General features: G+C 34.2%; 2 protein-coding genes across 3 annotated transcripts in view; one reads left to right on the forward strand and one right to left on the reverse strand.

Annotated features, from left to right (window-relative positions):
• The window catches only part of C23H8orf88 (chromosome 23 C8orf88 homolog), a 32,551-nt gene extending 16,255 nt beyond the window's left edge, over nucleotides 1-16,296 (forward strand). The window contains exons 5-6 of the mRNA XM_004431157.3: nucleotides 11,891-11,997; nucleotides 14,329-16,296. Of these exons, the coding sequence (XP_004431214.1) occupies nucleotides 11,891-11,997; nucleotides 14,329-14,352 (131 nt within the window). The 3' untranslated portion in view covers nucleotides 14,353-16,296. The remainder of the gene's footprint in view (nucleotides 1-11,890; nucleotides 11,998-14,328) is intronic.
• NECAB1 (N-terminal EF-hand calcium binding protein 1) overlaps nucleotides 16,152-22,706 on the reverse strand; it is a 167,466-nt gene continuing 160,911 nt past the window's right edge. For both annotated transcript variants that reach the window (XM_004431156.3, XM_087447690.1), the window contains 2 exons: nucleotides 22,234-22,325; nucleotides 16,152-17,947 (listed from right to left, as the gene is read on the reverse strand). In XM_004431156.3, coding sequence (XP_004431213.1) covers nucleotides 17,919-17,947; nucleotides 22,234-22,325 — 121 coding nt within the window. In that variant the 3' untranslated portion in view covers nucleotides 16,152-17,918. The remainder of the gene's footprint in view (nucleotides 17,948-22,233; nucleotides 22,326-22,706) is intronic.

A 22,706-nucleotide genomic window follows, 5' to 3' on the forward strand; every position in this document is an offset into this window, starting at 1 on the left:
GAGAACCAATAGTCTCTCCCACACCAGCTACTCTTTAATAAAATGAAAATTATTTCTTGATTTCCAAAATTTTATCATAGTTTAAAAGTTATGAAAATACTGTTAGCTTTTTTTCTAGTATTTAACTCCATATTGCTAAATAAAGTGTTTATTTCCAAATTTCTCATTTTTTGATATTATATATTGATGGGTTATTGATGGAAAATGACAACTTATATTTTCCACATCAGTCCCCTCACTTCTTCACCCTTCTGTCTCCCCTCTCCACCTGCTAGTTACTTCATAAATTTCAGTTAAAGCATTATCACTCTTTATATGACTATGTGAATACAGTTGCTTAGCCAAGAGGTACATATCTCTTTTTCATATAATCCATCATTTTTCCTGGAGCTAACTTTTGCCTTGTTTTTCTGTGTAACTGTTGTTAACTTTTCCCCTCAAGTGCTCCAACAACTCTGTCACACTTATCTATAATGTTTTTCTTAAGCTCAAATATATCAGTTGGTATTTTTTCCTCTAGAGACTTTCCCTTCAGAATCCTCCATTATCTGTTCCAGTACGGACTAGTTGCTCTTCAGTACTGCTGTGTAGCTGTTGTCCTGGAATGAACTTTTCCTGTTACCTTGAGATGCCCCTTTGCAATTCTTTGGTTTCTTTTTCTTTTTTTTTTTAATTGAAGTAAAATTCACCATTTAAACCATTTTAAAATGTACAGTCCAGTGGCTTTCAGTACAATATTGTGCAGCAACCACTGTCTAATTCCAGAACATTTTTACCACCCCAAAAGAAACTTCATACCCATTAAGCAGTTACTCTTGATTCTCCCCTCTGCCCAGCCACTGGCAAACACTAATCTGCTTTTTATCTTTATGGATTTACTTATTCTGGACATCTCATTTAATGGAATTATACAATGTGTGACCTTTTGTGTCTGGCTTCTTTCTTTATAAAGTTTTCGAGGTTTATCCATGTGTAGCATATATAAGCACTTCATTCCTTTTTATGGCTGAATAATATTCCGTTATGTCTATGCCACATCTCTTTTTATCTGTTTCTCAATTGATGGACATTTGGGTGGTTTTTACTTTTTGGCTATTGTGAATAGTGTTGCTATGAATATTTGTGTACAAGTTTTTGTTTGAACACCTGTTTTCATTTTTCTTGGATGTATACCTATGAGTAGACTTGCCATGTCCTATGGTAATTCTATGTTTAACTTTTTGAGGGACTGCCAAACTGTTTTCCACAGTGGCTATACCATTTTACATTCCCAGTAGCAATGTGTGAGGGTTCCAATTTCTTGACATCCTTGTTAGGGACTTTTTTAGTATAGCTATCCTAGTGAGTGTGTAGTGGTATCTCATTGTGATTTTGATTTGCATTTCTCTAATGACTAATGATTTTGAGTGTCTTTTTATGTGCTTGTTGCCCGTTTGTATTTCTTCTTTGGAGAAAGGTCTGTTCAGGTTCTTGGACTATATTTTAATTGGGGTGTTTTCTTTTTGTTGTTGAGTTGTAAGAGTTCTGGACACTAGACCCTTATCTATTCTCTCTCTCCCTGTCTTCCACTCCCCCCTCTCCTTCCTCCCTCCGCTTCTCTCTCTCTCTCTATATATATATATATATATTAGATATTAAATATATATATTTGATATGTATGTTAGTGTGTTATCAGATATATAATGCTAGGTACTAGACTCTTATCAGATATATAATTTGCAAATATTTTCTCCTACACTGGAGCTTGGCTTTTCATTCCTTTGATAGTGTGTTTACATGTACAAGTTTTTTAAAAATTTGGATTGTTTAATTTATCTATTTTTTGTTGTTGATTGCTCATGCTTTTGGTATCATATCTAAGAAATCGTTGCCAAATCTCAGGTCATGAAGATTTCTTACATTTGGGTCTTTGATCAATTTTGATTTAATTTTTATATATGGTGTAAGATAAGGGCCCAACTTCGTTTTTTTGCATTGGACATCAAGTTGTCTCATCACCATTTGTTAAAAAGATGAATTTTTCTTCATTGAATGATCTTGGCACCTTTGTTGAAAATTATTTGACCATAGGTGTATGTGTTTATTCCTGGACTCTCAATTCTGTTTCCTTGATCTGTATGTCTATCCTTATACCCATAATAAACTGTTTTGATTAATATAGCTTTATAGTAAGTTTTGAAGTTGGGAAGTGTGAGTCTTCCAACTTTGTTCTTTTTCAAGGTTGTTTTGGTTTCTTGGAGTCTCTTGCAATTTCATATTATTTTTAGGATGAGCTTTTTCTTTTCTGCAAAAAAGGCTGTTGGAATTTTGATAGGGATAACATTGAATTTGTAGATCACTTTGGAGGATTATTGCCATCTTAATAGTCTTAAATCTTCCAATCCATGAACATGGGATATATTTCCATTTATTTACGTTTTCTTTAATTTCTTTCAGCGGTGTATTACAGTTTTCAGTGTACAAGTCTTGTACCTCTTTGGTTAAATGTATTCCTAACTATTCTTTTTGATGCTAATGGAATTGTTTTCTTCATTTCCTTTTTGGATTGCTTATTGATAGTGTATAAAATATAATTGATTTTGTGTGGGGACATTACTATTATCTTACAGAAATAAAAAGGATTATAAGAGAATACTATGAACAATTATTTGTATGCCAACAAATTAGATAACCAACATGCAATAGAAAAATTACCAGAAACACAAAAATTACCAAAGCTTACTCAAGAAGAAATAGAAAATCCGAATAAACCTATAGCAAGTAAGGAGATTAAATGTATAATAAAAAATCTCCCAAGAAAGAAAAATCCAGGACTTGATGGCTTCACTGGTGAATTCCACCAAACATTTAAAGGAGAATTAACACCAGTCCTTCTCAAATTCTTCCAAAAAATGGAAGAGGAGGGAACATTTCCCAACTATCCTGTGAGGCCAGTACTACTCTGATACCAAAGCCAGACAAAGACATCACAAGAAAAGAAAACTACAGATCAGTCTCTCTTAGAATATAGATACAAAAATCGTCAATAAAATACTAGCAAAACAAATCCAGCAGCACAGTAAAAAGATTATACACCATGGCTAAGTGGGATTAATCGTAAGAATGCAAGGGTGGTTCAACATATGAAAATCAATCAGTGTAATATACCACACTAACAGAGTGCAGGGACAAAAAAAAAAATATCACCATCTCAATTGATGCAGAAAAAGCATTTGACAAATTCCAACACCCTTTTATAATAAAAACTCGAAAAAAGCGAGGAACAGAAAACTTCCTCAATGTGATAAAGGCTATTATATGAAAAACTCACAGCTAATGTCATATTCAATGGTGAAAGACTCAAGGCTTTTACCCCAAGATCAAGAACAAGTCAAGGCATCTGATAAGGGCTTAATCTCCAAAATATATAAAGAACTCATGCATCTCAACAACAAAAAAACTAACAACCCAATTAAAAAATGGGCAAAAGACCTGAACAGACATTTCTCCAAAGAAGATATACAGATGGCCAACAGACACATGAAAAGATGTTGAAAATCACTATCAGGGAAATGCAAATCAAAACTACAATGAGATATCACCTCACACCCGTCAGAATGGCTATAATTAACAAGACAGGAAACAACATGTGTTGGAGAGGATGTGGAGAGAAGGGAACTCTCATACACTGCTGGTGGGAGTGCAAACTGGTGCAGCCATTATGGAAAACAGTATGGAGATTCCTCAAAAAATCAAGGATAGAACTACCATATGATCCAGCTATTCCACTGTTGGGTATTTATCCAAAGAACTTGAAAACACCAATTTGCAAAGGTACATGCACCCCTGTGTTCATTGCAGCGTTATTCACAATAGCCAAGACTTGGAAGCAACCTAAGTGCCCATCAAGGGACGAATGGATAAAGAAGCTGTGGTATATATACACAATGGAATACTACTCAGCCATAAGAAACGATGAAATCCAGCCATTTGTGACAACATGGGTGGACATTGAGGGTATTATGCAAAGTGAAATAAGTCAGAGGGAGAAGGTCAAATACCGTATGATTTCCTTCATTAAGTAGTAGATAATAACAACAATAAACAAACACATAGGGACAGAGATTGGATTGGTGGTTACCAGAGGGGAAGGGGGGAGGGAGGAGGGTGAAAGGGATAATTCGGTACATGTGTGTGGTGATGGGTTGTAATTAGTATTTTGGTGGTGAACATGATGTAATCTATGCAGAAATAGAAGTACAATGATGTACACCTGAAACTTTTACAATGTTATAAACCAATGTTACTGCACTAAACAAAAAATTTAAAAAATAAAAATAAAAATAAATAAAAAAAAAAAAAAAAAAAAAAAAGAACAAGTCAAGGATGCCCACTCTCATCACTTTTATTCAACATTATACTGGAAGTTCCAGCCAGAGCAGTTAGTCAAGAAAAAGAAAAGACATTCAAATTGGAAAGGACAAAGTAAAATTATCTCTATTCACAGATGACACAATCTTATATATAGAAAATCCTGAACAATCCGCATAAAAAACTATTAGAGCTAATAAATGAATTCAGCAAAGTTGCATGATAAAAAATCACTGTCTTTCATGATTTTAGTAATTTGAGTCTTCTTTTTTCTTAGTCTTTGTCAATTTTGATCTTTCAAATCACCGACTTTTGGTTTTGTTTATTTTCTTTATTGTTTTTTTAATCTCTATTTCATTGATCTCCACTCTAATCCTTATTATTTCCTTCACTCTGCTAGCTTTTGATTTAGTTTGCTCTTCTTTTTTTAGTTCCTTAATGTTTAATGTTAGGTATTGATTTGAACTATTCTACATTTTTCTCCCAAAAGAAAATTTTTATTTTTATTATTTTTAAAAAATTTATATATATTTTTTATTGAGGTACAGTTGACATATAACATTATATTAGTTTCAGGTGTACAACATAATGATTCAATACTTGTGTACACTGCAAAATGATCACCACAGTAAGTCTAGTTCATACAAAGTTACCAAATTTCTTTTCTTGTGATAAGAACTTTTAAGATTTAGTAACTTTCAAATATGCAATACAGTGTTATTGACTGTATTCACCATGCGGTCCATTACATTCCCATGACTTATTTATTTTATGATTGGAAGTTTGTACCTCTTTACCCCCTTCACCCATTTCGCCCACTCCCCAATGCCCCTCCCTCTGGCAACCACCCATCTGTTCTCTGTTTCTATGAATTTTGTTTTGTTTGTTTTGTTTTTTTATATTCCATATAAGTGAAATCATACAGTATTTGTCTTTCTCTGACTTATTTCACTTGTATTTTTTTTTGTTGTTGAAAACTAGATATTTTGAGTATTATATTGTGCCAACTCTGGAAATGATATTTCTCAGCCTTTCTTAAGGTCTGTTTTTGCTGCTTGTTGTAATTCTTGTTGTTTGTTTAGTGACTTTTCTGAAATAATATTGTAAAGTTATATGTTTTGGCAAATGGATTTGGACAGCAGCCTAAACCCTGGGAGAATTCGTAGTTAGGTGAAATATAGGCAAGTCCTTTGAGATGATTCTTCAGGGAGACACTAGACAGGTCAAAACAAACAACTGCAGTTTTTTGATAGTATGGTCTGTACTTCTCTCTCCTATTTTGGAAACCTATACCAGGAACGAGGCTGTTGTTTTCAAGGCCACAACTGGCTAGCTGTCAGGGGTGCTCCCAGGCAAGTTAAAATGCCATAAAACTTTACCAAATTTATCTGTTTTTTTCTTCACTAAGCAGTCTACTTATTTTTTTAAGCTTTTGATTAGATTATAGAATTCCAAAAAAGTTGATTCTAGAAATTTTTGCCAATTTATTTGTTGCTTTTCTGGAGAGATTGACTTTCAGAGTTCCCTACTTGGCCATTTTCGCTGATATCACTCTCTTCTGTTTTGTGATTCATGTGTTTTCTTCTTTCTTGATTTACTTCCACGTTTTGCTCAAGTGCATTCTCCAGGAGCTTCATAAAAAAGGATATTGGGTTACTGAATTCTTTGAATTTGTGTATTTGAAAATGTACTTCTTATACTCTTGATTGATAGTTTGGTTAGATAGAAAATTCCAGGTTGAGTATGAACCTCAAAAACATTAAGCTAAGTGAAGAAGGCAGATACAAAAGATCTGATATTGTATGATTCCATTTATATAAAATGTCTAGAAAAGGCAGATCTATACAAACACAGTAATGATTGCTTAGATGGGATTGAGAATGGAGAATGACTACAACTGGGAATGAGGTATCTGATGGTCGTTAATGTAAATGTTCTAAAATAGATTGTAGTGGTGGTTGCACAACTTTGTAAATACACCAAAATCATTCAATTGTTTACTCAAAATGAGTGAATTTTATGTTATGTAAATTATACCTCAGTAAAGCTATGAAGGAGGAGGAAAAGGAGAATTAGTAGAACTCTGCTTGGTAGTCTTGTCAAAACCTGCCAAGTGAGACCTTCCTGAGGCAGGGAGTGTATCTTCAACCTCAGGAGCCTGTGCTTTGGGAACGCACATTCATACAAAACTAGTTGGGTTTCCATTGTATTGATTAAATATAGAATTTGATTTTTTTTAAAATTCCAGTTTGGAAATTATTTTCAGCCTGAATTTTTAAGGCATTTGCTTCATTTTCTAACAGTCTGTATTAATTGGCCTTTAATTCTGTGAAGTCCAGTACCATTCTGATTCTCAATTCTTTGTAAATGGCCTTGTTATTTTTTTTTTTTTTTTTTTTTGCTGTTATTGTAGCTCTGGAAGTATTTTGGATTGTGTGTTTATGTTTGGTTTTCTAAAATTTCCTAATGTGCCTTTGTGTAGTGTTTTTTTTTTTTTTTCCTCTATTTTTTTTCCTGGGCAATTGGTGGACTTGAGGTTAACCTCAAGACTTGGGGTCTTCTGATGTGGAATTTTGTGGATATTTCTTTGATAATTTTTCTCATCTCCATTTTCTCTGTGTTCTCTTCCTGAAAGTCCTATTATAGTCAGATATTAGTGATATTCCCGCTTGTATTGATACTCTAATTTTCTTTACATTTTCTCATCTTTTGGTTTTACTTCCTAATAGCTCTCCTCAATTTCTTTTTCTGGCAGCACAGTCCAGAGAACAACTTGAAATTGAGTATTAGCCATGCTTTTAAAAACCACTAGTCATTCCCATCACTGGAAAATTCTCATTCACTTCTTCCATGTGGCACTACAGCAGCAACAGCTTCCCCCCTCTCTTCCTTTCTCCCTCCCTCCCTTTCTCATTCTCTAAATTCAGAATCCTTAGCCCCCAAGTCCCACTCCTTTTTTAAAGATCTTTATTGAGATATAATTTACATACTTTATAAAATTCACCCTTTTAAGTATATACTTCATTGTCTTTTTAGTAAATTTGCAGAGTTGTGCAACCATTGGCACAATTCAGTTTTAGGACATTTCATCACTACAAAAAGAACCCTGTATACATTTGCAGTCAATTCCCATTCCTGTACCCTGCCTCAGGCAACTAATACTAATCACTATTTGTCTCTATTGATTTGCTTTTTCTGGACATTTCATGTAAATGGAATCATATAATATGTAATTTTTTTGAGTATGGTTTCTTTCACTTAATGTTTTTAAGGTTCATCAATGTTGTAGCATTTATCAGTAGTTCCTTCCTTTTTCTGTATTCCATTGTATGGCTGTACCACATTTTGTTCATCTGTTACCAGTTGATGGACATTTTTATTGTTTTTGGTTTTGGCTAGCATGAACAATGCTCCTGTGAACATTCCTGTAAAAGTTTTTATGTGGACATATGTTTTCATTTCTCTTGGGTATAAGTGGGATTACTGTGTCTTATGATAAGTGTATGCATAACTTGCCTTGACAAATTCTTTTCAAAGTGACTGTATCACCAGCAATATCTGCAAATTCCACTTGCTCTGAGTCCTTGCCAAAACTTGGTATTGACAGTTCATTATGATTTTTTAGTTTTAGCAATTCTAATAGGTCCTGATTTCCAAATTACCACATAACCCAGCAGTTTTACTCCTTACTTTTCTACCAAAGGGAAATGAAAAAATATGTCCACACAAAAATTTGTAGTATATCCATTTCATCCAAGTTGTCAAATGTTGGCTTAAAGTACTCTCTTATTTTCTGCTTAATATCTATAGGATCTGTGTTGATAACCCCTTTCTTATTCGTGGTATTGGCCATTTGTGTTCTTTTTCTTGATCAGTTAATCTAGCTTAAGATTTGTCAATTTTGTTTCCATTTTTCAAAGAAGGAGCTTTTGGCTTTTTAATTTTATTTATTGTTCATTTTCTATTTTGATGATTTCTCCTCTTTATAAATTCCTTTCTTCTACTTTGGATTTAGTTTGCTCTTCTTTTTCTAGCATTTTAAGGTGGATTGTGAGGTCATTTGTTGTAGATACTTATTTTCTTATAAGAATTTATAAGTTTCCCTTGGACCACTGCTTTAGCTACACTCTACAGATTTTGATGTTATATTTTAATTGTCATTCGGTTTAAAATATTTTTTAATTTCCTCATTTTATCTTGGACTTGTGAATTATTTTGAAGTATATTATTTAATTTCCAAGATATTTGGGGTTTTCCTGGGTATCTTGTTATTATAGATTTTTAAATTTAATTTTGTTGTTGTCAGAGAATACAGTCTATATGATTTCAAGCCTCTTAAATTTATTAAGACTTGTTTTATGGCCCAGTGTAAGGTCTGTCTTGGTGACTGTACCATATCTACTTGAAAATAATTTGTATTTTTCAGTTGTTGATGTCGTTTCTATAATTGTCAGTTAAATCAGGGTGGTTGGTAGTATTGTCATAGATAGTATCTATGTCTTTTCTGATTTTTTTTTTTTGTCTAATTCTATCAATTGCAGAGGGAGGGGTTTTTATATTACCTGATATTTTTGTGGTATTGTCTATTTCCCCCTTTATTTCTGTCAATTTTTGCTTCATATATTTTGAAACTCTGTCATTAGGCACAACATACTGCTAATTGTTATCCCTTGTCTGATACTAAGATAGCTGCTCCAGCCTTCTTATTCCTAGTCTTCGCATGGTGTATCTTTTTATATCCATTTACTTTCAACCTATATATGTCTTTATGTTTAATGTAGATCTCTTGCAGGCAGCATGTAATAGGGTCTTCTTTTTTTATCCATTGTGTCAATATCTGGCCTTCAATTGCAGCATTAACCTAGGAGTTAGCAAACTCTGGTACTCAGGCCAAATGCCTGTTTTGGTAATAAAATTTTATTGGAACACAGCCACATGCTTTATTTATTATCTGTGGCTCCTTTTGTGCTACAAGACAGAGTTGAGTAGTTGTGACAGAGACTGTGTGTCGCAAAACTCCTCAAATACAGTCATGTGCCACATAACAAAGTTTCAGTCGATGATGGGCCACATATATGATGGTCGTCTCATAAGATTAGTACCATATGGCCTAGGCGAATAGTAGGCTATACCATCTGGGTTTGTGTAAGTATACTTTATGATGTTCATACAATGATGAAATCTCCTAATGACCCATTTCTTGGAACGTATCCCTGTCATTAAGTGATGCCTGACTATATTTACTATCTGGTCCTTTAGAGAAGAATTTTGCTGACCTCTGGTTTAGACCGTTAGCATTTAATGTGGTATGGTTGGATTTAGGCCTATTATTTTATTACTTGTTTTCTGTTTGTCCTCTCTTTTTTGTTTGGGTGTTTGTTTTTCTTTTTCTCCTTCTCTGCTACCTTTTGGATTTTTTGAATTTTTCCTGGTATTTCATTTTATCTATTGGATTTTTAGCTATATTTCTCTGTATTTTTAAGTGGTTGGTCTAGGGATTATAATATACTATAATATCTAACTTTCTCAGTGTGATAATATTGTGCTACTTTATGCAAAATGATGATGGTAAAACCTTGCAGCCACATGTAGGTCCCTTCCCTTTACCCCACGGCACTGATCTTTTTGCTATAGTTATATGAATTATATCTCCATACCTTGAAAACCCCACCAGACAATATCAGAAGTTTTGCTTTCAACAGTCATACAAATTTTTATAAAACTTAGATTGGAAGAAAGGAATCTGTTATATTTATCCAACTATTTTCCATTTCTTTTATTCTTTCTTTCTTTTTGAAGATTTAAGTTTCTGTCTAGTATCATTTCCCTTCAACCTGAAGAACTTCCTTTAGCATTTCTTGTAGATCAGGTCTGCTGGTGATGAATTCTTTTAGTTTTCTTTTATCTGAAAATGTTTACTTCACATGCATTCCTGAAGGATTTTTTCACTGGATATGTGTAACAGAAAAAAACTACACTCCCCCTGTCTTTGTCCTCTACTCTCAATACCTACTATACTCACAACATTCACTTCTACCACTAGATGTGTGGTTTTTCCACATATCAAGTAATTCTTTGTGACACCTCCTGGGTGTCCTATAATTCAATTCAATTCTGACATTAACTGGAGTTAGTGCAGACCCCAAAGGTTAAGGGCTCAGTCCCACAAGACTATACTCCACTTCAGGTGACAATCACAAGTGGTAGGTCCCCAGATTACCTACAAATTCTGTCCAACTTGGCTACAAAGCAGAGGTTCCGATGATCCCCTCTTTGGATTTGATTGATTGTTAGAATAGATCACAGGACTTAGGGAAACACTTATGTTTACCAGTTTATTATATAATAAAGGATATGATAAAGGATACAGATGAACAGCCAAATGAAGAGATACATAGAGCACAGTCTGGAAGGGTCCCAAGTGCAGGAGCTTCAGTCACCATGGAGTTGAGGTGCACCACCTTCCTGGTACATGGATGTTCACCAACCCAGAAGCTCTCCAAACCCTGTACTTTGGGGATTTTTGTGGAGGCTTTATCGCATAGGCGTGATTGATCATTAACTTAATCTGTAGCCCCTCTCCCCTTCCTGGAGGATGTGGGAGTGGGGCAGAAACTTCCAAGCTTCTAATCATTACTTTGTCTTTCTGGTTACTGGCCCCAATCCAGGAGCCCACCAAGAGGTACCTCATTAGAAAAAAAAACATTTTTATCACCCAGGAAATTCCAAGGGATTTAGGAGCTCTGTGTCAGGAACCAGGGTCAAAGACCAAATATTAGAACAAACGATGCTCCTAGTACTCTTATCACTTATGAAATTACACGAGTTTTAGGAGCTCTGTGCCAGGAACTGGGGACAGAGACCAATATATATTTTTTCTATTATTTCACAATATGGAATTTTAGGTTGCCAGTTCTTTTCTGTTAACACTTTAAAAATATTGTTCCAATCTTTCTGGCCCAGCAGATGGTCTATCTTGGTGATAGTTTCTGATGAGAAATCTGCAGATATTTGAATTATTGTTCCCCTTGAAGATAGCGATCCTATCTTGGATCTTGTTCACCATTACCTAGCACAGTCCCTGATACACAGTAAGGGTACAATAAATGTTCATTGACTTGAATTATTTTGATTGTATGACATTTTTAGTAAGTTAATATAAAGACTAGATACGTTTATTAGGGTTCTATTTTGGCAGAATCTGAATTGCCCAATAGGTGTTACTGCTGTTATAATTTATAATACAAGATCACTTTACTGTACATGAATAACCAGATGAATGAAGGCAAATTACCCCTTTTCTGAAATGGTTCTTCTTCCATTTTTCCTTGGTTACTTGGCTTTCTTTCTATGTAAAAGGAAAATTGGAGGCAGCAGATGTTTTTCAAACCTTTTTTCTCCCTTCTCTTTTGCATAGATACTACTCATCATTTTATAAAATAATGGACAATTAAAGGACATGCAGAAAGAAATGAACCAAAAAGTGATCTGGGAGAGTTCTGTGTTTCATAATGTTACGTTTGATGTTTAATATCTACAGAGAGAATCAAATACAGCAGAGATTTCCTGTTGAAGCTCTCAAGTGTTTCCATATGCAGGAAAAAACCAGACTTTCTGCCTGATCATCCCATTGTACTTCAAAAACCAGTAAGTAGTTTTCTAATTTTGTATTATTTTAATTCCACAATACATCTTTAATATTTTCATTTGATTCTCGAGATTTTGTGTGTGTGTGTGTGCGTGAGGAAGATCAGCCCTGAGCTAACATCCATGCCATTCCTCCTCTTTCTGCTGAGAAAGACTGGCCCTGGGCTAACATCTGTGCCCATCTTCCTCCACTTTATGTGGGACGCCACCACAGCATGGCCTGACAAGCGGTGCCTCCGTGCATGCCTGGGATCCAAACCTGGGCTGCCAGCAGCAGAGTGCGCACATTTAACCGCTACACCACTGGGCCGGCCCCTGATTCTCTAGATTTTTAATCTTTCTCATTGTGGAATATAATTCAGAAAAGTACATAAATCTAAATGTATAGTATAACCAATTACTGTAAGTTTACCACTCTGGTCAAGAAATAGAATGGAATATTGTATTTTGTTTAAGAAATACTTTTCTATTGAAAAGTCATGAAAGAGCATTCCATATTATCTTTTAAAAGTTCTGTTTTGTTTTTCAATTAAGTTTTATAATCCCCTTGTAATTGATTTTACTGTATGATGTGAGGTAGGGGTCAAGTTTTATTTTTTTCTACATGGATATCCAGTCATCCTAGCAATATATATTGAAAGGATAGTCCTCTGCCACCTTTGTGGCAGTATATATGTGGTTTGTTTATGGGCTCTTTTGTTCAATTAGTCTTTTTACAGTAAAACTAGTTATCCCACTTACTCTTCTTCAGCTTGTCTTTGCTGTTCTTAGACCTTTATATTTCTGTGTCACCTCATGAAACTCCATCAAAATAAATACAGTAAATGAATACATATGTATCTTTTAGGATATTGATTAGAAAGGACATGAGTTTTGGCATCAGGCTGGGTTTCAAGTTGTAGCTCCACTCTGTGTACTGGTATACCATTCAAACTTAGACAAGTCACTTAATCTTCTTGAGCCTCAGTTTTGCCATTGCCAGTAAGGATGATAATCTTCAATGTTAGGATTAAATGAAATAATGTATGAAAGTGCTTATTATGGTACTTATCTCTCTTTATAGAGCACTCAGTAAATGTCGATTTCCATCTTTTAGGGTCTTGACTTCCATTCTGACTGGAATTTGACTTTCTTTTATTTAGAGTTTTCATAAACACTATTGTATACAGGTAAAAGCAACTAGAATTCTATTGTGATGAGTTCAGAATATAAGTATGCTGAGAATGGCTCAAATGAGAGCTATAGCCTGCCACCTGTGTTCTCATTTTTGAGATTTCTAACCTTTTGGAATCCATAGCCTTTTTTTTTTTTCTTCGTAGTTATATATCAATGTTTCTCAATGTAAACTCCCTAACCTTGCAGCCAGCCAGCCCAGGTGGTCTAGTGGTTAAGATTCAGTGCTTTTACCACCATGGCATGGGTTCCTTTTCCATCAGGGAACCACACCACTTGTCTGTCTGTTGGTTGTCATACTGTGGTGGCTGCGTGTGGCTGTGACGCTGAAAGCTGTGCTACCAGGATTTCAAACACCAGCAGGGTCACCCACGGTGGACGGGTTTCAGTGGAGCTTCCAGACTAGACAGGCTAGGAAGAGGGACCTGGCCACTCATTTCAGAAAAATATTGGCCATGAAAACCCCATGAACAGCAGCGGAGCATTGTCTGATAAAGTGCTGGAAGGTGACAGGAAGGTGCAGAAAGACCAGGCAGGGTTCCCACTTTGCTGTACACAGGGTTGCTAGGAGTCGGTGGCACTAACAGCACCTTGCAGACCTCCAGCCAATTCTTCTTTTTAAAATGAAAGAAATTTAAAAGTTTTTTTTAAAAATACCTTGTACACAGGAATATTTAATGAGGAAAAATGTCCTTGATGTTTGAATTTTCCCACTAGTTCAGGGACCTTAGGGGCATATGATCCTTGATCTGTAAGAGTAAATCTAAACTTCAATTCTATATAAAATAGTCACTTTTTCATTTGCAGACTTTCCATCTCTAATACCATTTTATTTTGTAAATAAAAGTTTGACATACACATTATTTTGAACAAACCTTGTAAACTAGAATTCAGTTTACTTTTGATTTATGCATTAACATTTAAAAAAAACTAGGTACCACAAAAACAGAACAGGTTTGGAATACAATCTAATATATTTAAAAATGAATTATATATGTTTATTAAACATGGAAAAACTTTTATTTGACAAATTTCAGTTACTTTTATAGTAACATGCATTTAGATCTATAAACAGTAGGGTCACAATATTTAGTTTGATAAACTAATTAGTAAAAACTATTTATACAATCTAATTGATAACTTTTTTCTATATTACAGGAAGACAACCAAAGTTTTAAGTAGCATTTTAAGAACAGATGAATTTGAAGATAAAGAATTATTCGTTTTATATTTCGGACACCTACAAATCAAGTGGCTCTAGTAACAGTAACTGTAACGAACTGTAACAATTCAATTTATTTTTAATTTTGATGGTTGAGTATTTGGGTTCTCCTAAAATTAGAGATGTTTTAAACTATAAAGAATTTTTCTAATCAGTTTGTTTTGCAGGCAGTTTCCTGCATAAATTGGGAAGTAACACTGCAAAGTAAGAATTTGGTTAATGAAGTGGGAAGACTGTGTATTTAAAATTTGCATGCCACTTGCAATTTTTTGTTTTTCATCACTTGTAATAACGGAAATGTAAGCTGTAAAGATTCTCAGATATAAACTATTTGCTACGATGTATATATGGTACATAATTTTTTGTTGCTTCTAAAGTTGCTTTTGTTCTGTTTCCCACTGATTTCATACCAGCCTTTGAAAGGATATTTACAGTCTTTCCAGAGGCTTAGAACAATTCAGGATGTTCAATGCCTAGTTCTCAATGACAGGAGGGAGAATATTTTAATAGGCATTTCTTTTCAAATATATGGTTGGTCTCTAGATTTTTAAATAACATTGTCTAAGATTCATAATTACTAGCAGAGATTGACAATTTGGAAACAATGGTAGTGAATGAAACTGAAGGTGAAAAATAGCTGCTACTTGTGTCACTAATCAGACCACATGAACAGTTGAAGTTGAACTGCAAAATAAAACTAGTATTTTTATTTCCAAAAGAGGAAAAATTTAGGCATTTGCAAATAATTGAGGTGCATTAAGTTTCAATTCTATAATTTCTTATAACAAGAACATGGATGGATGAAGAATTTTTGGGCTTAAACTTTTAGCACCTAGAAATTTTATACAATAAATCTCCTTCACTTTGTTACTCTGGATGTTACTGTTAAAAAATTTTTTTCTTGCAAAGGGTCAAAAAATTGATATAAAAGATAAGTGTAAACCCTCTGTACTTCTGTTCTCTCAGATTCTCTCAGATCTCTGGGTCTCCTGGCAAGGCATTCAAGGCCATCATTTGACAGAAAGTTTATTTTAAACTGAATTCTGAATTCCTAAAACTAGCACCTTTTTCTTTACTGGTCTTTGGGCTTATTACCCAGATTCAGGCTTTAGTCCATGGTAGGTTTCCCAGCTTGGTCTTTTAGTATCCTAATTTTCATTACTTTGTTCCACAGGGAAAAAAAAAACTTCATTAACCGTAAATTTATCGGTTACCTCACAATGAAATATTTATATCTAGGGCCCAGTTTTTTCATTTGTTTTTCGCCGTATTATTTTCCCTTTACATTATAGATTCCACTATATGTTTGTGAATATACACACGTTCTCACACACATACATAAAAATATATGTATAATTTTAGATCTGGAGTCATCTCAATAAAAAAAATTAAAAAAAAGAGCTGGAGTCAGAATTGCCATATAATTAAATTGGTTTGCTCTATTATTTGCCTATCCTCAAGGTCTTTTGATTCTGGTTAAAAACCTATGATAGAACCTTTTCCAATTGGGAATCTAAAGAACCCTTCCACTTAGCACTTTTACTGAGGGCAGAACCCTTTTAAAGTCATACTACCCTGCTACTTTGGAAACTGCCTAGTACGCAAAAGACTTGATGTACTTTCTGAATCTGATACTTGAAATGGACCGGCCATAACAATGTTTTGACTGGCTATAATTTGTATTTTTGAAATTATTTGTAACCATTTTCAAGAAGAGTTTGTATGTCAGAAATCCCCTAAGTTTCAAAGTCTTTTGATCCTTTCTTTCTGTATATAATCAGAATGAGACTACAAAGACTTTTATTATCTATTTGCCTTTGTACATAGCTTGTTTGAATAATCATTGTATATCTCCATTAATGTTTTTCTTTGCTTTGTATACAAATTAAAAGAGTTGAGCCAGGTGTTGTTTCTTAGTGTTTTTCATCTTTAGAAATGACCAGAGACATACACACACACCCGTGTGTGTGTGTGTGTGTGTGTGTGTGTGTATATTATATGTCAAAATTTACTATGTCTAGTAGAAGCTATGAAAAAAATAATTTTATTTAGATTGAATAGGGCTTGAGGTTATACAAAAGTGAGAAAATATTTTAGGTCAGATTTTATATTTAAAAAATAATATTTTAGTTCAACATTTCCTTTTTTCTGAGTTTTCCAACACTAAAAGAAACAGGAAACATTTTTCCTGAAAGACCTGTGGTTTCAAAGGAATTTGGACTAGAGAATAATATGGTAACAAATTTGTATATGCATTGTATTTTCATTAACAGTGTTTATAATCAGAATAGATTTTATTAAAAATAGTTAATTTATGAGCTTGTACACCAGAGTATATAAGGTACTTAGTTCTTCTAGTGAAACTGGGGTTGTAGTCATTCTAGTGTTGAAACTGGAAAATAAGTGTCTTCTGTTCCGTACCTTCCCTACTATTTTATTACTTCCCTAAAGTTTTATGCTTGTTATATATTCTTTGTTCACTTAGGTTAAAATTTTGTTTTCGAAGTATTTTGAAATTGTTATTTAAATGCAAGTGTCTTTTTCATAAGAAAAGTTAGCCCTCTGGATCACACACATACTCTCTGGATCATATGCCATAAAATTTGAACCAGATTTTCTCAAAGTAAAACTCTCCTCTCTTCTTGATTTTTTTTCACTTACATTTAGGGAATTATGATACTAATGATATAATGGCATTACATCACAAAATGGTATGTTCACAGAATTGTTCACTGTGAAAAACCAGTTTATAACCTGACAGACGGATAGAGATTCTATAGGTTATAGCCAAGGTTGTTTTATGCTCATGTATTAACTTTTGTTTTTAGCTTAACAGAAATTTATTTTCTCGTAGTTCTAGAGACTAGATGTCCAAGGTCAAGGTGCTGTCAGGCTTGGTTTCTCCTGAGGCCTCTCTTCTTGACTTGCACTTGGCCACCTTCTTACTGTGTCCTCATGTGGCTTTTTCTTTGTGTACGTGTATCCCTGCTGTTTCTCTTTCTGCATATAAGGACACCAGTCATATGGGATCATGTATTAACTTCTGAAGTGAATAGGCATAGGGTCACAAATTGGGAATGGAGTAGGCATTATTGAAGAATAAACTCTCACAGAAAATCAGTTACTTAAAAATCACAAAACATTGATTTAACCTTTATAGTTTATGACACATCTACAAAAACTGTCCTATAAAGGACACTTTAAATTTTTCTTTATAATTTTTTTTCACAATTTTGTTCCTTTATGTGCATACTTTTTTCACATACTAGGATTTTGTGACTAAAGGGTTTTAGGTTACAATGTAGCAAAACAGCAGCAAACATTGAGAATAATAGTGAACTTTGAAAATTGAGCTAAAATTCACTTGAAAGGTAAAGTTACAGAAGACATATTAGAAGAGTGCACATCTTAGAGTAAATATATTAAAAGTATTGAGTAGATGAATAACTATGGAGAATTTTCTAATTCACATTTTAGATAACGCTTGTTTTGCACTTGGAACCCTAAAGAAAATGTCTAGGAACATCTAGTTGTTGTTCAGGATCCACCATGAAGCTGAAAAGAGAGAAACAATTTTTTAAATAATGAAAATAACTGCCAGGCTAATTAAGTTAAAGGTGCAAATCATTCTTAAAGAGAGCATTTCCCCCACCTTTAATCTGAAGAATTACTTATCTTTCTAGTCACTTTTTCCTGACTGAGCCAATATTGAACACTTCCTATGCAGTTATTTGTACCATATCTTCTGGCACTTGGTCATACGCTAACTAAAAATTTTTTGTTATGTATGAATAGACCTTGTCTTGGCAATAAGATTATAAATGCCCTGAAAATAAAATCATGTTGTTGTTTTAATCTACCCTGTACTGGCACTAGTTTGGAAATATAACATAAAAGATACTTTTATATACTGATTTCAGAAAGATTGGGTATAAGGAAGTCGATGTGTTTTAAATATTTTTTAGTATATCTATACTATAAAATTGGAAATGGTTTTCCCTAGTGAATATAAATAACCCAAAGACAAACCTATGGCAAAGAAGTAAGATTGGTGGAATGCTGTGAGAAAGAGAGAAATAGAAAGGATTAAAATTTGTTTTCAAAGCTGTTTAAATAATACACTAACTAGCAATAGGATCTTCCTTTCTCATGTATCTTCTTTTCCCATAACCACAGTCCTTTCCCCTCTGCCAAGGGATATTCTGTTCCATAGACTGAATTCGCATAGTCTTTTAGTCTGGGTGGTTTATGATGGCTAATGGGCTTAAGCTGCCATATTCCAGTATGCCTCATTTGAATGATTTTTATATTTGCGAGTTCATAGGAATATATTTTGGTTTGTATTTTCTAATCTGGATGCAGTCGGGTTTAGTTGCTTTATTTCTTAAGATGTGTATTAGGTAGACTACTTAGAAATCTTTAAAAAAGCAATCTTATTAGAAATCATAATTTGTTAGTTAAATTAGAAATACAAACCTATTCATCTTGTTTCTAAATGTAATAGCTTTTTTCTTTCAGATTTTTATTTTAGGTCTAAATATGTACAGCTAACATGTTTTTCTTTCTATTTTTAGCCTTCATAACCATATAACACACAAAATGCACAAAACTAGTTATTAAAAATATTAGAAGTCATATGGCCATTAAAACAGTAAGTAATATATATAAGCTAATTCAGCTTTTTGTCCCAGGAGGTGTGTATGCTGTTGCAATAACAAAACTTTCACTTTAAAATAGAGTAGGATGCCCCAGTAGATGTTAAAATCTTGTTTGAGGCAGGTTTAAAAAATTGTGTTAGAAATCAAGCCTAACTTTTCTTTTCTATCAAATTCCCGTAGTTATTGTTGAAATTAGATGTGATATGAAAATTAATGTAAAATAAGGTAGCAGTTAAAAGGCATTAAATTGTATTGAATTCAAGCTCTGAGAACAGGAATTGATGCAGTTTTATTTACACTCACTCAGTTTTTCTTTCTAAATTACAAAATGCTCTGAGAGAGTAATATAATGCATGTACTAATGACACTAATAATGGCACTGAAAGTTAATCCAAGATGATGAAGTGGAGTTGGGCCAGAAAAATCAATCAAGTTACTATAAATACTCTATTCTTGCTATGGTAATTTTTCCTACTAACTCATTAGCCTCCCTTTCTGTACTCTTTCTTGTATTCTTGTTCAAGTGTTTTCTGTCCTGGAAAAATTCAAAACACCCATAAGAACAAGCTTCTTCTGTTGCTTCTACATTGTTGAATCAGTAGTTTCAAGAAAAGGAGAGTTGAAAATGGGTATGATGGAAGACACGAAAATTACAAGTGTCAGGACTTCTTGGGAAGTTGTCATGACTGAATACCGATGGCATTTATGATGATGTCAAAGTCCTTATTTATTCCTTCATTTAGGAAATATTTGTTTCCTTGTGCCAAACACTGTACTAACACTGCATTACTGTAAGGGATGTGAAGATAGATAAGATGTGGATCTTGCTTTCCTGCATTCTATGCATAAAGGCTGCAGCAGTCATATTTACAGAAATTATTTATGTTCTAGTTCTTTTCTTCCCATTTATAACAGACTGTTCAAGTCTGGTATAATAGTTGAGCTAAAACTTTTTTTGGGTAAATTCAAGGCAGTCATTGAAGTCTGTTCCTTAATACCCCGTGCTACCACACTCACCTGCAATTTTCCTGAAGCTATGGTGCATCCTAGTTTGTTTATTTTTTTATAATTTTATTTATTTATTTTTTCCCCCAAAGCCCCAGTAGATAGTTGTATGTCATAGCTGCACGTCTTGCTGTATGTGGGACGCGGCCTCAGCATGGCCGGAGAAGCAGTGAGTGGGTACGCGCCCGGGATCTGAACCCGGGCCGCCAGCAGCAGAGCACACGCACTTAACCTCTAAGCCATGGGGCCGGCCCGGTGCATCCTAGTTTAAACTGCATGAGTCAAATTGTGAATCACGAGAAATTTCAACCATATTCATGGCTTTCTTATTTGAGGATTAAATCTGAGATATACAGCAAGAGAAATTCTACAAGTCTACCATCTCTAGACCAGACAAACCTGTCCCTAAGATCTAAAGTAAATATGTAACTAGAGCTCAGGCTGAGACTGTGAGTCAGCCAACTTGAAAGCAGTCACACCTGATCTCCCTCATCTAGTCACCTACGTTCAATTCTAGAATTTACTTTTTCACTTTCCATTTTTTCCCAGTCAATCAAAATCTGCCCTAATTTTTAAATTCCTACTACTTTATTAAACTGTACTCTTGGACACTGACTTCTTGTCAAATCCAATTTTCAGTGCCATTCTCTTTAGTCACACTCTACTACATAGGTCCCTGAAGAGCACAGTTCCTTGCATTTTATTCCTCTTGGTTTCCTTGACACTCTACTACTATGATTCTCTGACCTATGCTTCTCCTCAGTCTCCTTAACAAAGAGGCTTTTCTCTCCCCACCTTCTAACTAAAGGCATTTTCCCAGGCTTCTGTTAGATATCTTGTTCTTTCTTATACACTTGCTCACCAATCCCAGGCTTCAGCCGTCATCTTGCTGTGGTTAACTCCTGAAAATTGTTTCCGCAGGGAACTCTGGGCAGCTCCTGGTTCAGATGCTTCTTTATCCTGGCCTAGATTATTGGCCTGCCTGACCAATCTCTCTCCTCTCTATGACATCCACCTTTCTCCCTCCTGACATAGATACTACTGATTAGAGCATTCACTATCCCTTTCAAAAACCTTTAATGACTCCGTATCACTGTAAGAAGAAAGTTCAAACTCTTCATTATGGCATTTTCAACCTCATTTCCTACTCTCTCTCCACATGTACCATATATAAGCCTTATGCTTTAGTCATACCTTTGCACCAACTGGCCAAGCACATTCAGCATTTCTTGCATTTGTTTGTGTCTACAGTTTACCTCTACTGAAGTACCCTTCCTCTCCACCTTTATTGTCCAAATCTCATCTTTTAAGGTCCACCTCAAGGATCATCTCCTCGTTAAAAACTGTTAAAGAAGCAATCACTTCTCTAAATCCACATAGCACATTATGACTCTAATAACTACTATGTTATGCCCTGAGCTTGGTTTTTTCCTGCAAACATCTGTCTTTCCTACTGGACAGAAAGCATTTTACGGGTAGGGACTGCATTTTTACTTTGTACCCTTTCTACCTCCCAACACAATGCTTGTTCAAAATTGGAGCTCAATCAGTGCTAGTAAACAGGCTAAGCACCCCACTAACCCCAGTGCCTAGCACTGAGTGTTAACTCAGTAAATATATGTTTAATCTGTAATTGAATGGATGGGTAGATGAGCAAATAAATTTTGGTTCTCAGTTATCTTAAATGAGCTTTGGCTAGGCCAGAATTCTTAGACAATTTCATTTCAAATTTCTTTCCTTTCTCCTTTCCCCAAAATACAAATAATATTTTAGCAGCTATTATAGTAAATTATTTCTAATATAATTCTAATGTCTAGTCTGTGGGTCACTTATTTCAAATTTTATTCAATACACTATAATGTAGTAAAGCATTTGAATAATTTGAAATACCATGATTTGACTTGTACTGTAAATGTGTTAAAATTTTAAAGGTGACCAGCAAATGACTAACATTAGGTTTAACACAGCCAGGAATACAAATAGGCTCAACTAAGGACTAAAGGCGATGGAATATATAGATCTCTTACTTTTTCCCTCCACTCTCAAATTTTAAGATCTATAAAGAAATAATAAAGAGAGCACCATCAATAAATTGTGGGGGGAAAGTACAAACTATTTTTTAAAAAGTGAAAGACAATACAAAAGCACATAGAAGCATTATGAACCCAGGATAGTTACCAGGAACTAGCATAGTGGATGTGAGTTCTGGAGTTTCCAAGAAATCCACGTTACTTCTTTGAAATGTCTTGCTATAATTCGTCTGAAGGTGGCTGTATAAATAATTATAGGTTAAAGCCATGCATTTTTATTACATATCTTCCTAAGGCAGAGTATAGCAGAGTTCAAATTCAGTCAAGGTGGCAAGGTTTTGGATGATTTGGATTAAGTGCCTGAATACAGACTTCTTTTTAAGGTTATTTAGCCTTTAAAAAAAAAAAGACTCAAGGAATATAACAATTATCATAAATTTTTAAAAGAATATTTTTAAAAACAGGAGAACATTAATTCTCTATAGAAGATAAAACAAAAGGAGATAGGCTTTAATTGTGGCAAGAAGTTTAAACAGAAAGAATATCTTGGCTGTCAGTATGTTTAAGAAATAGGATAGCTAAAAAGAGAGGCTATAGAATTTCCACCCCTACAGAATAAAA

This window comes from Ceratotherium simum, chromosome 23 (genome assembly GCF_057802395.1).
Source record: "Ceratotherium simum simum isolate JZ-2026a chromosome 23, ASM5780239v1, whole genome shotgun sequence".
Classification (NCBI taxonomy): domain Eukaryota; kingdom Metazoa; phylum Chordata; class Mammalia; order Perissodactyla; family Rhinocerotidae; genus Ceratotherium; species Ceratotherium simum.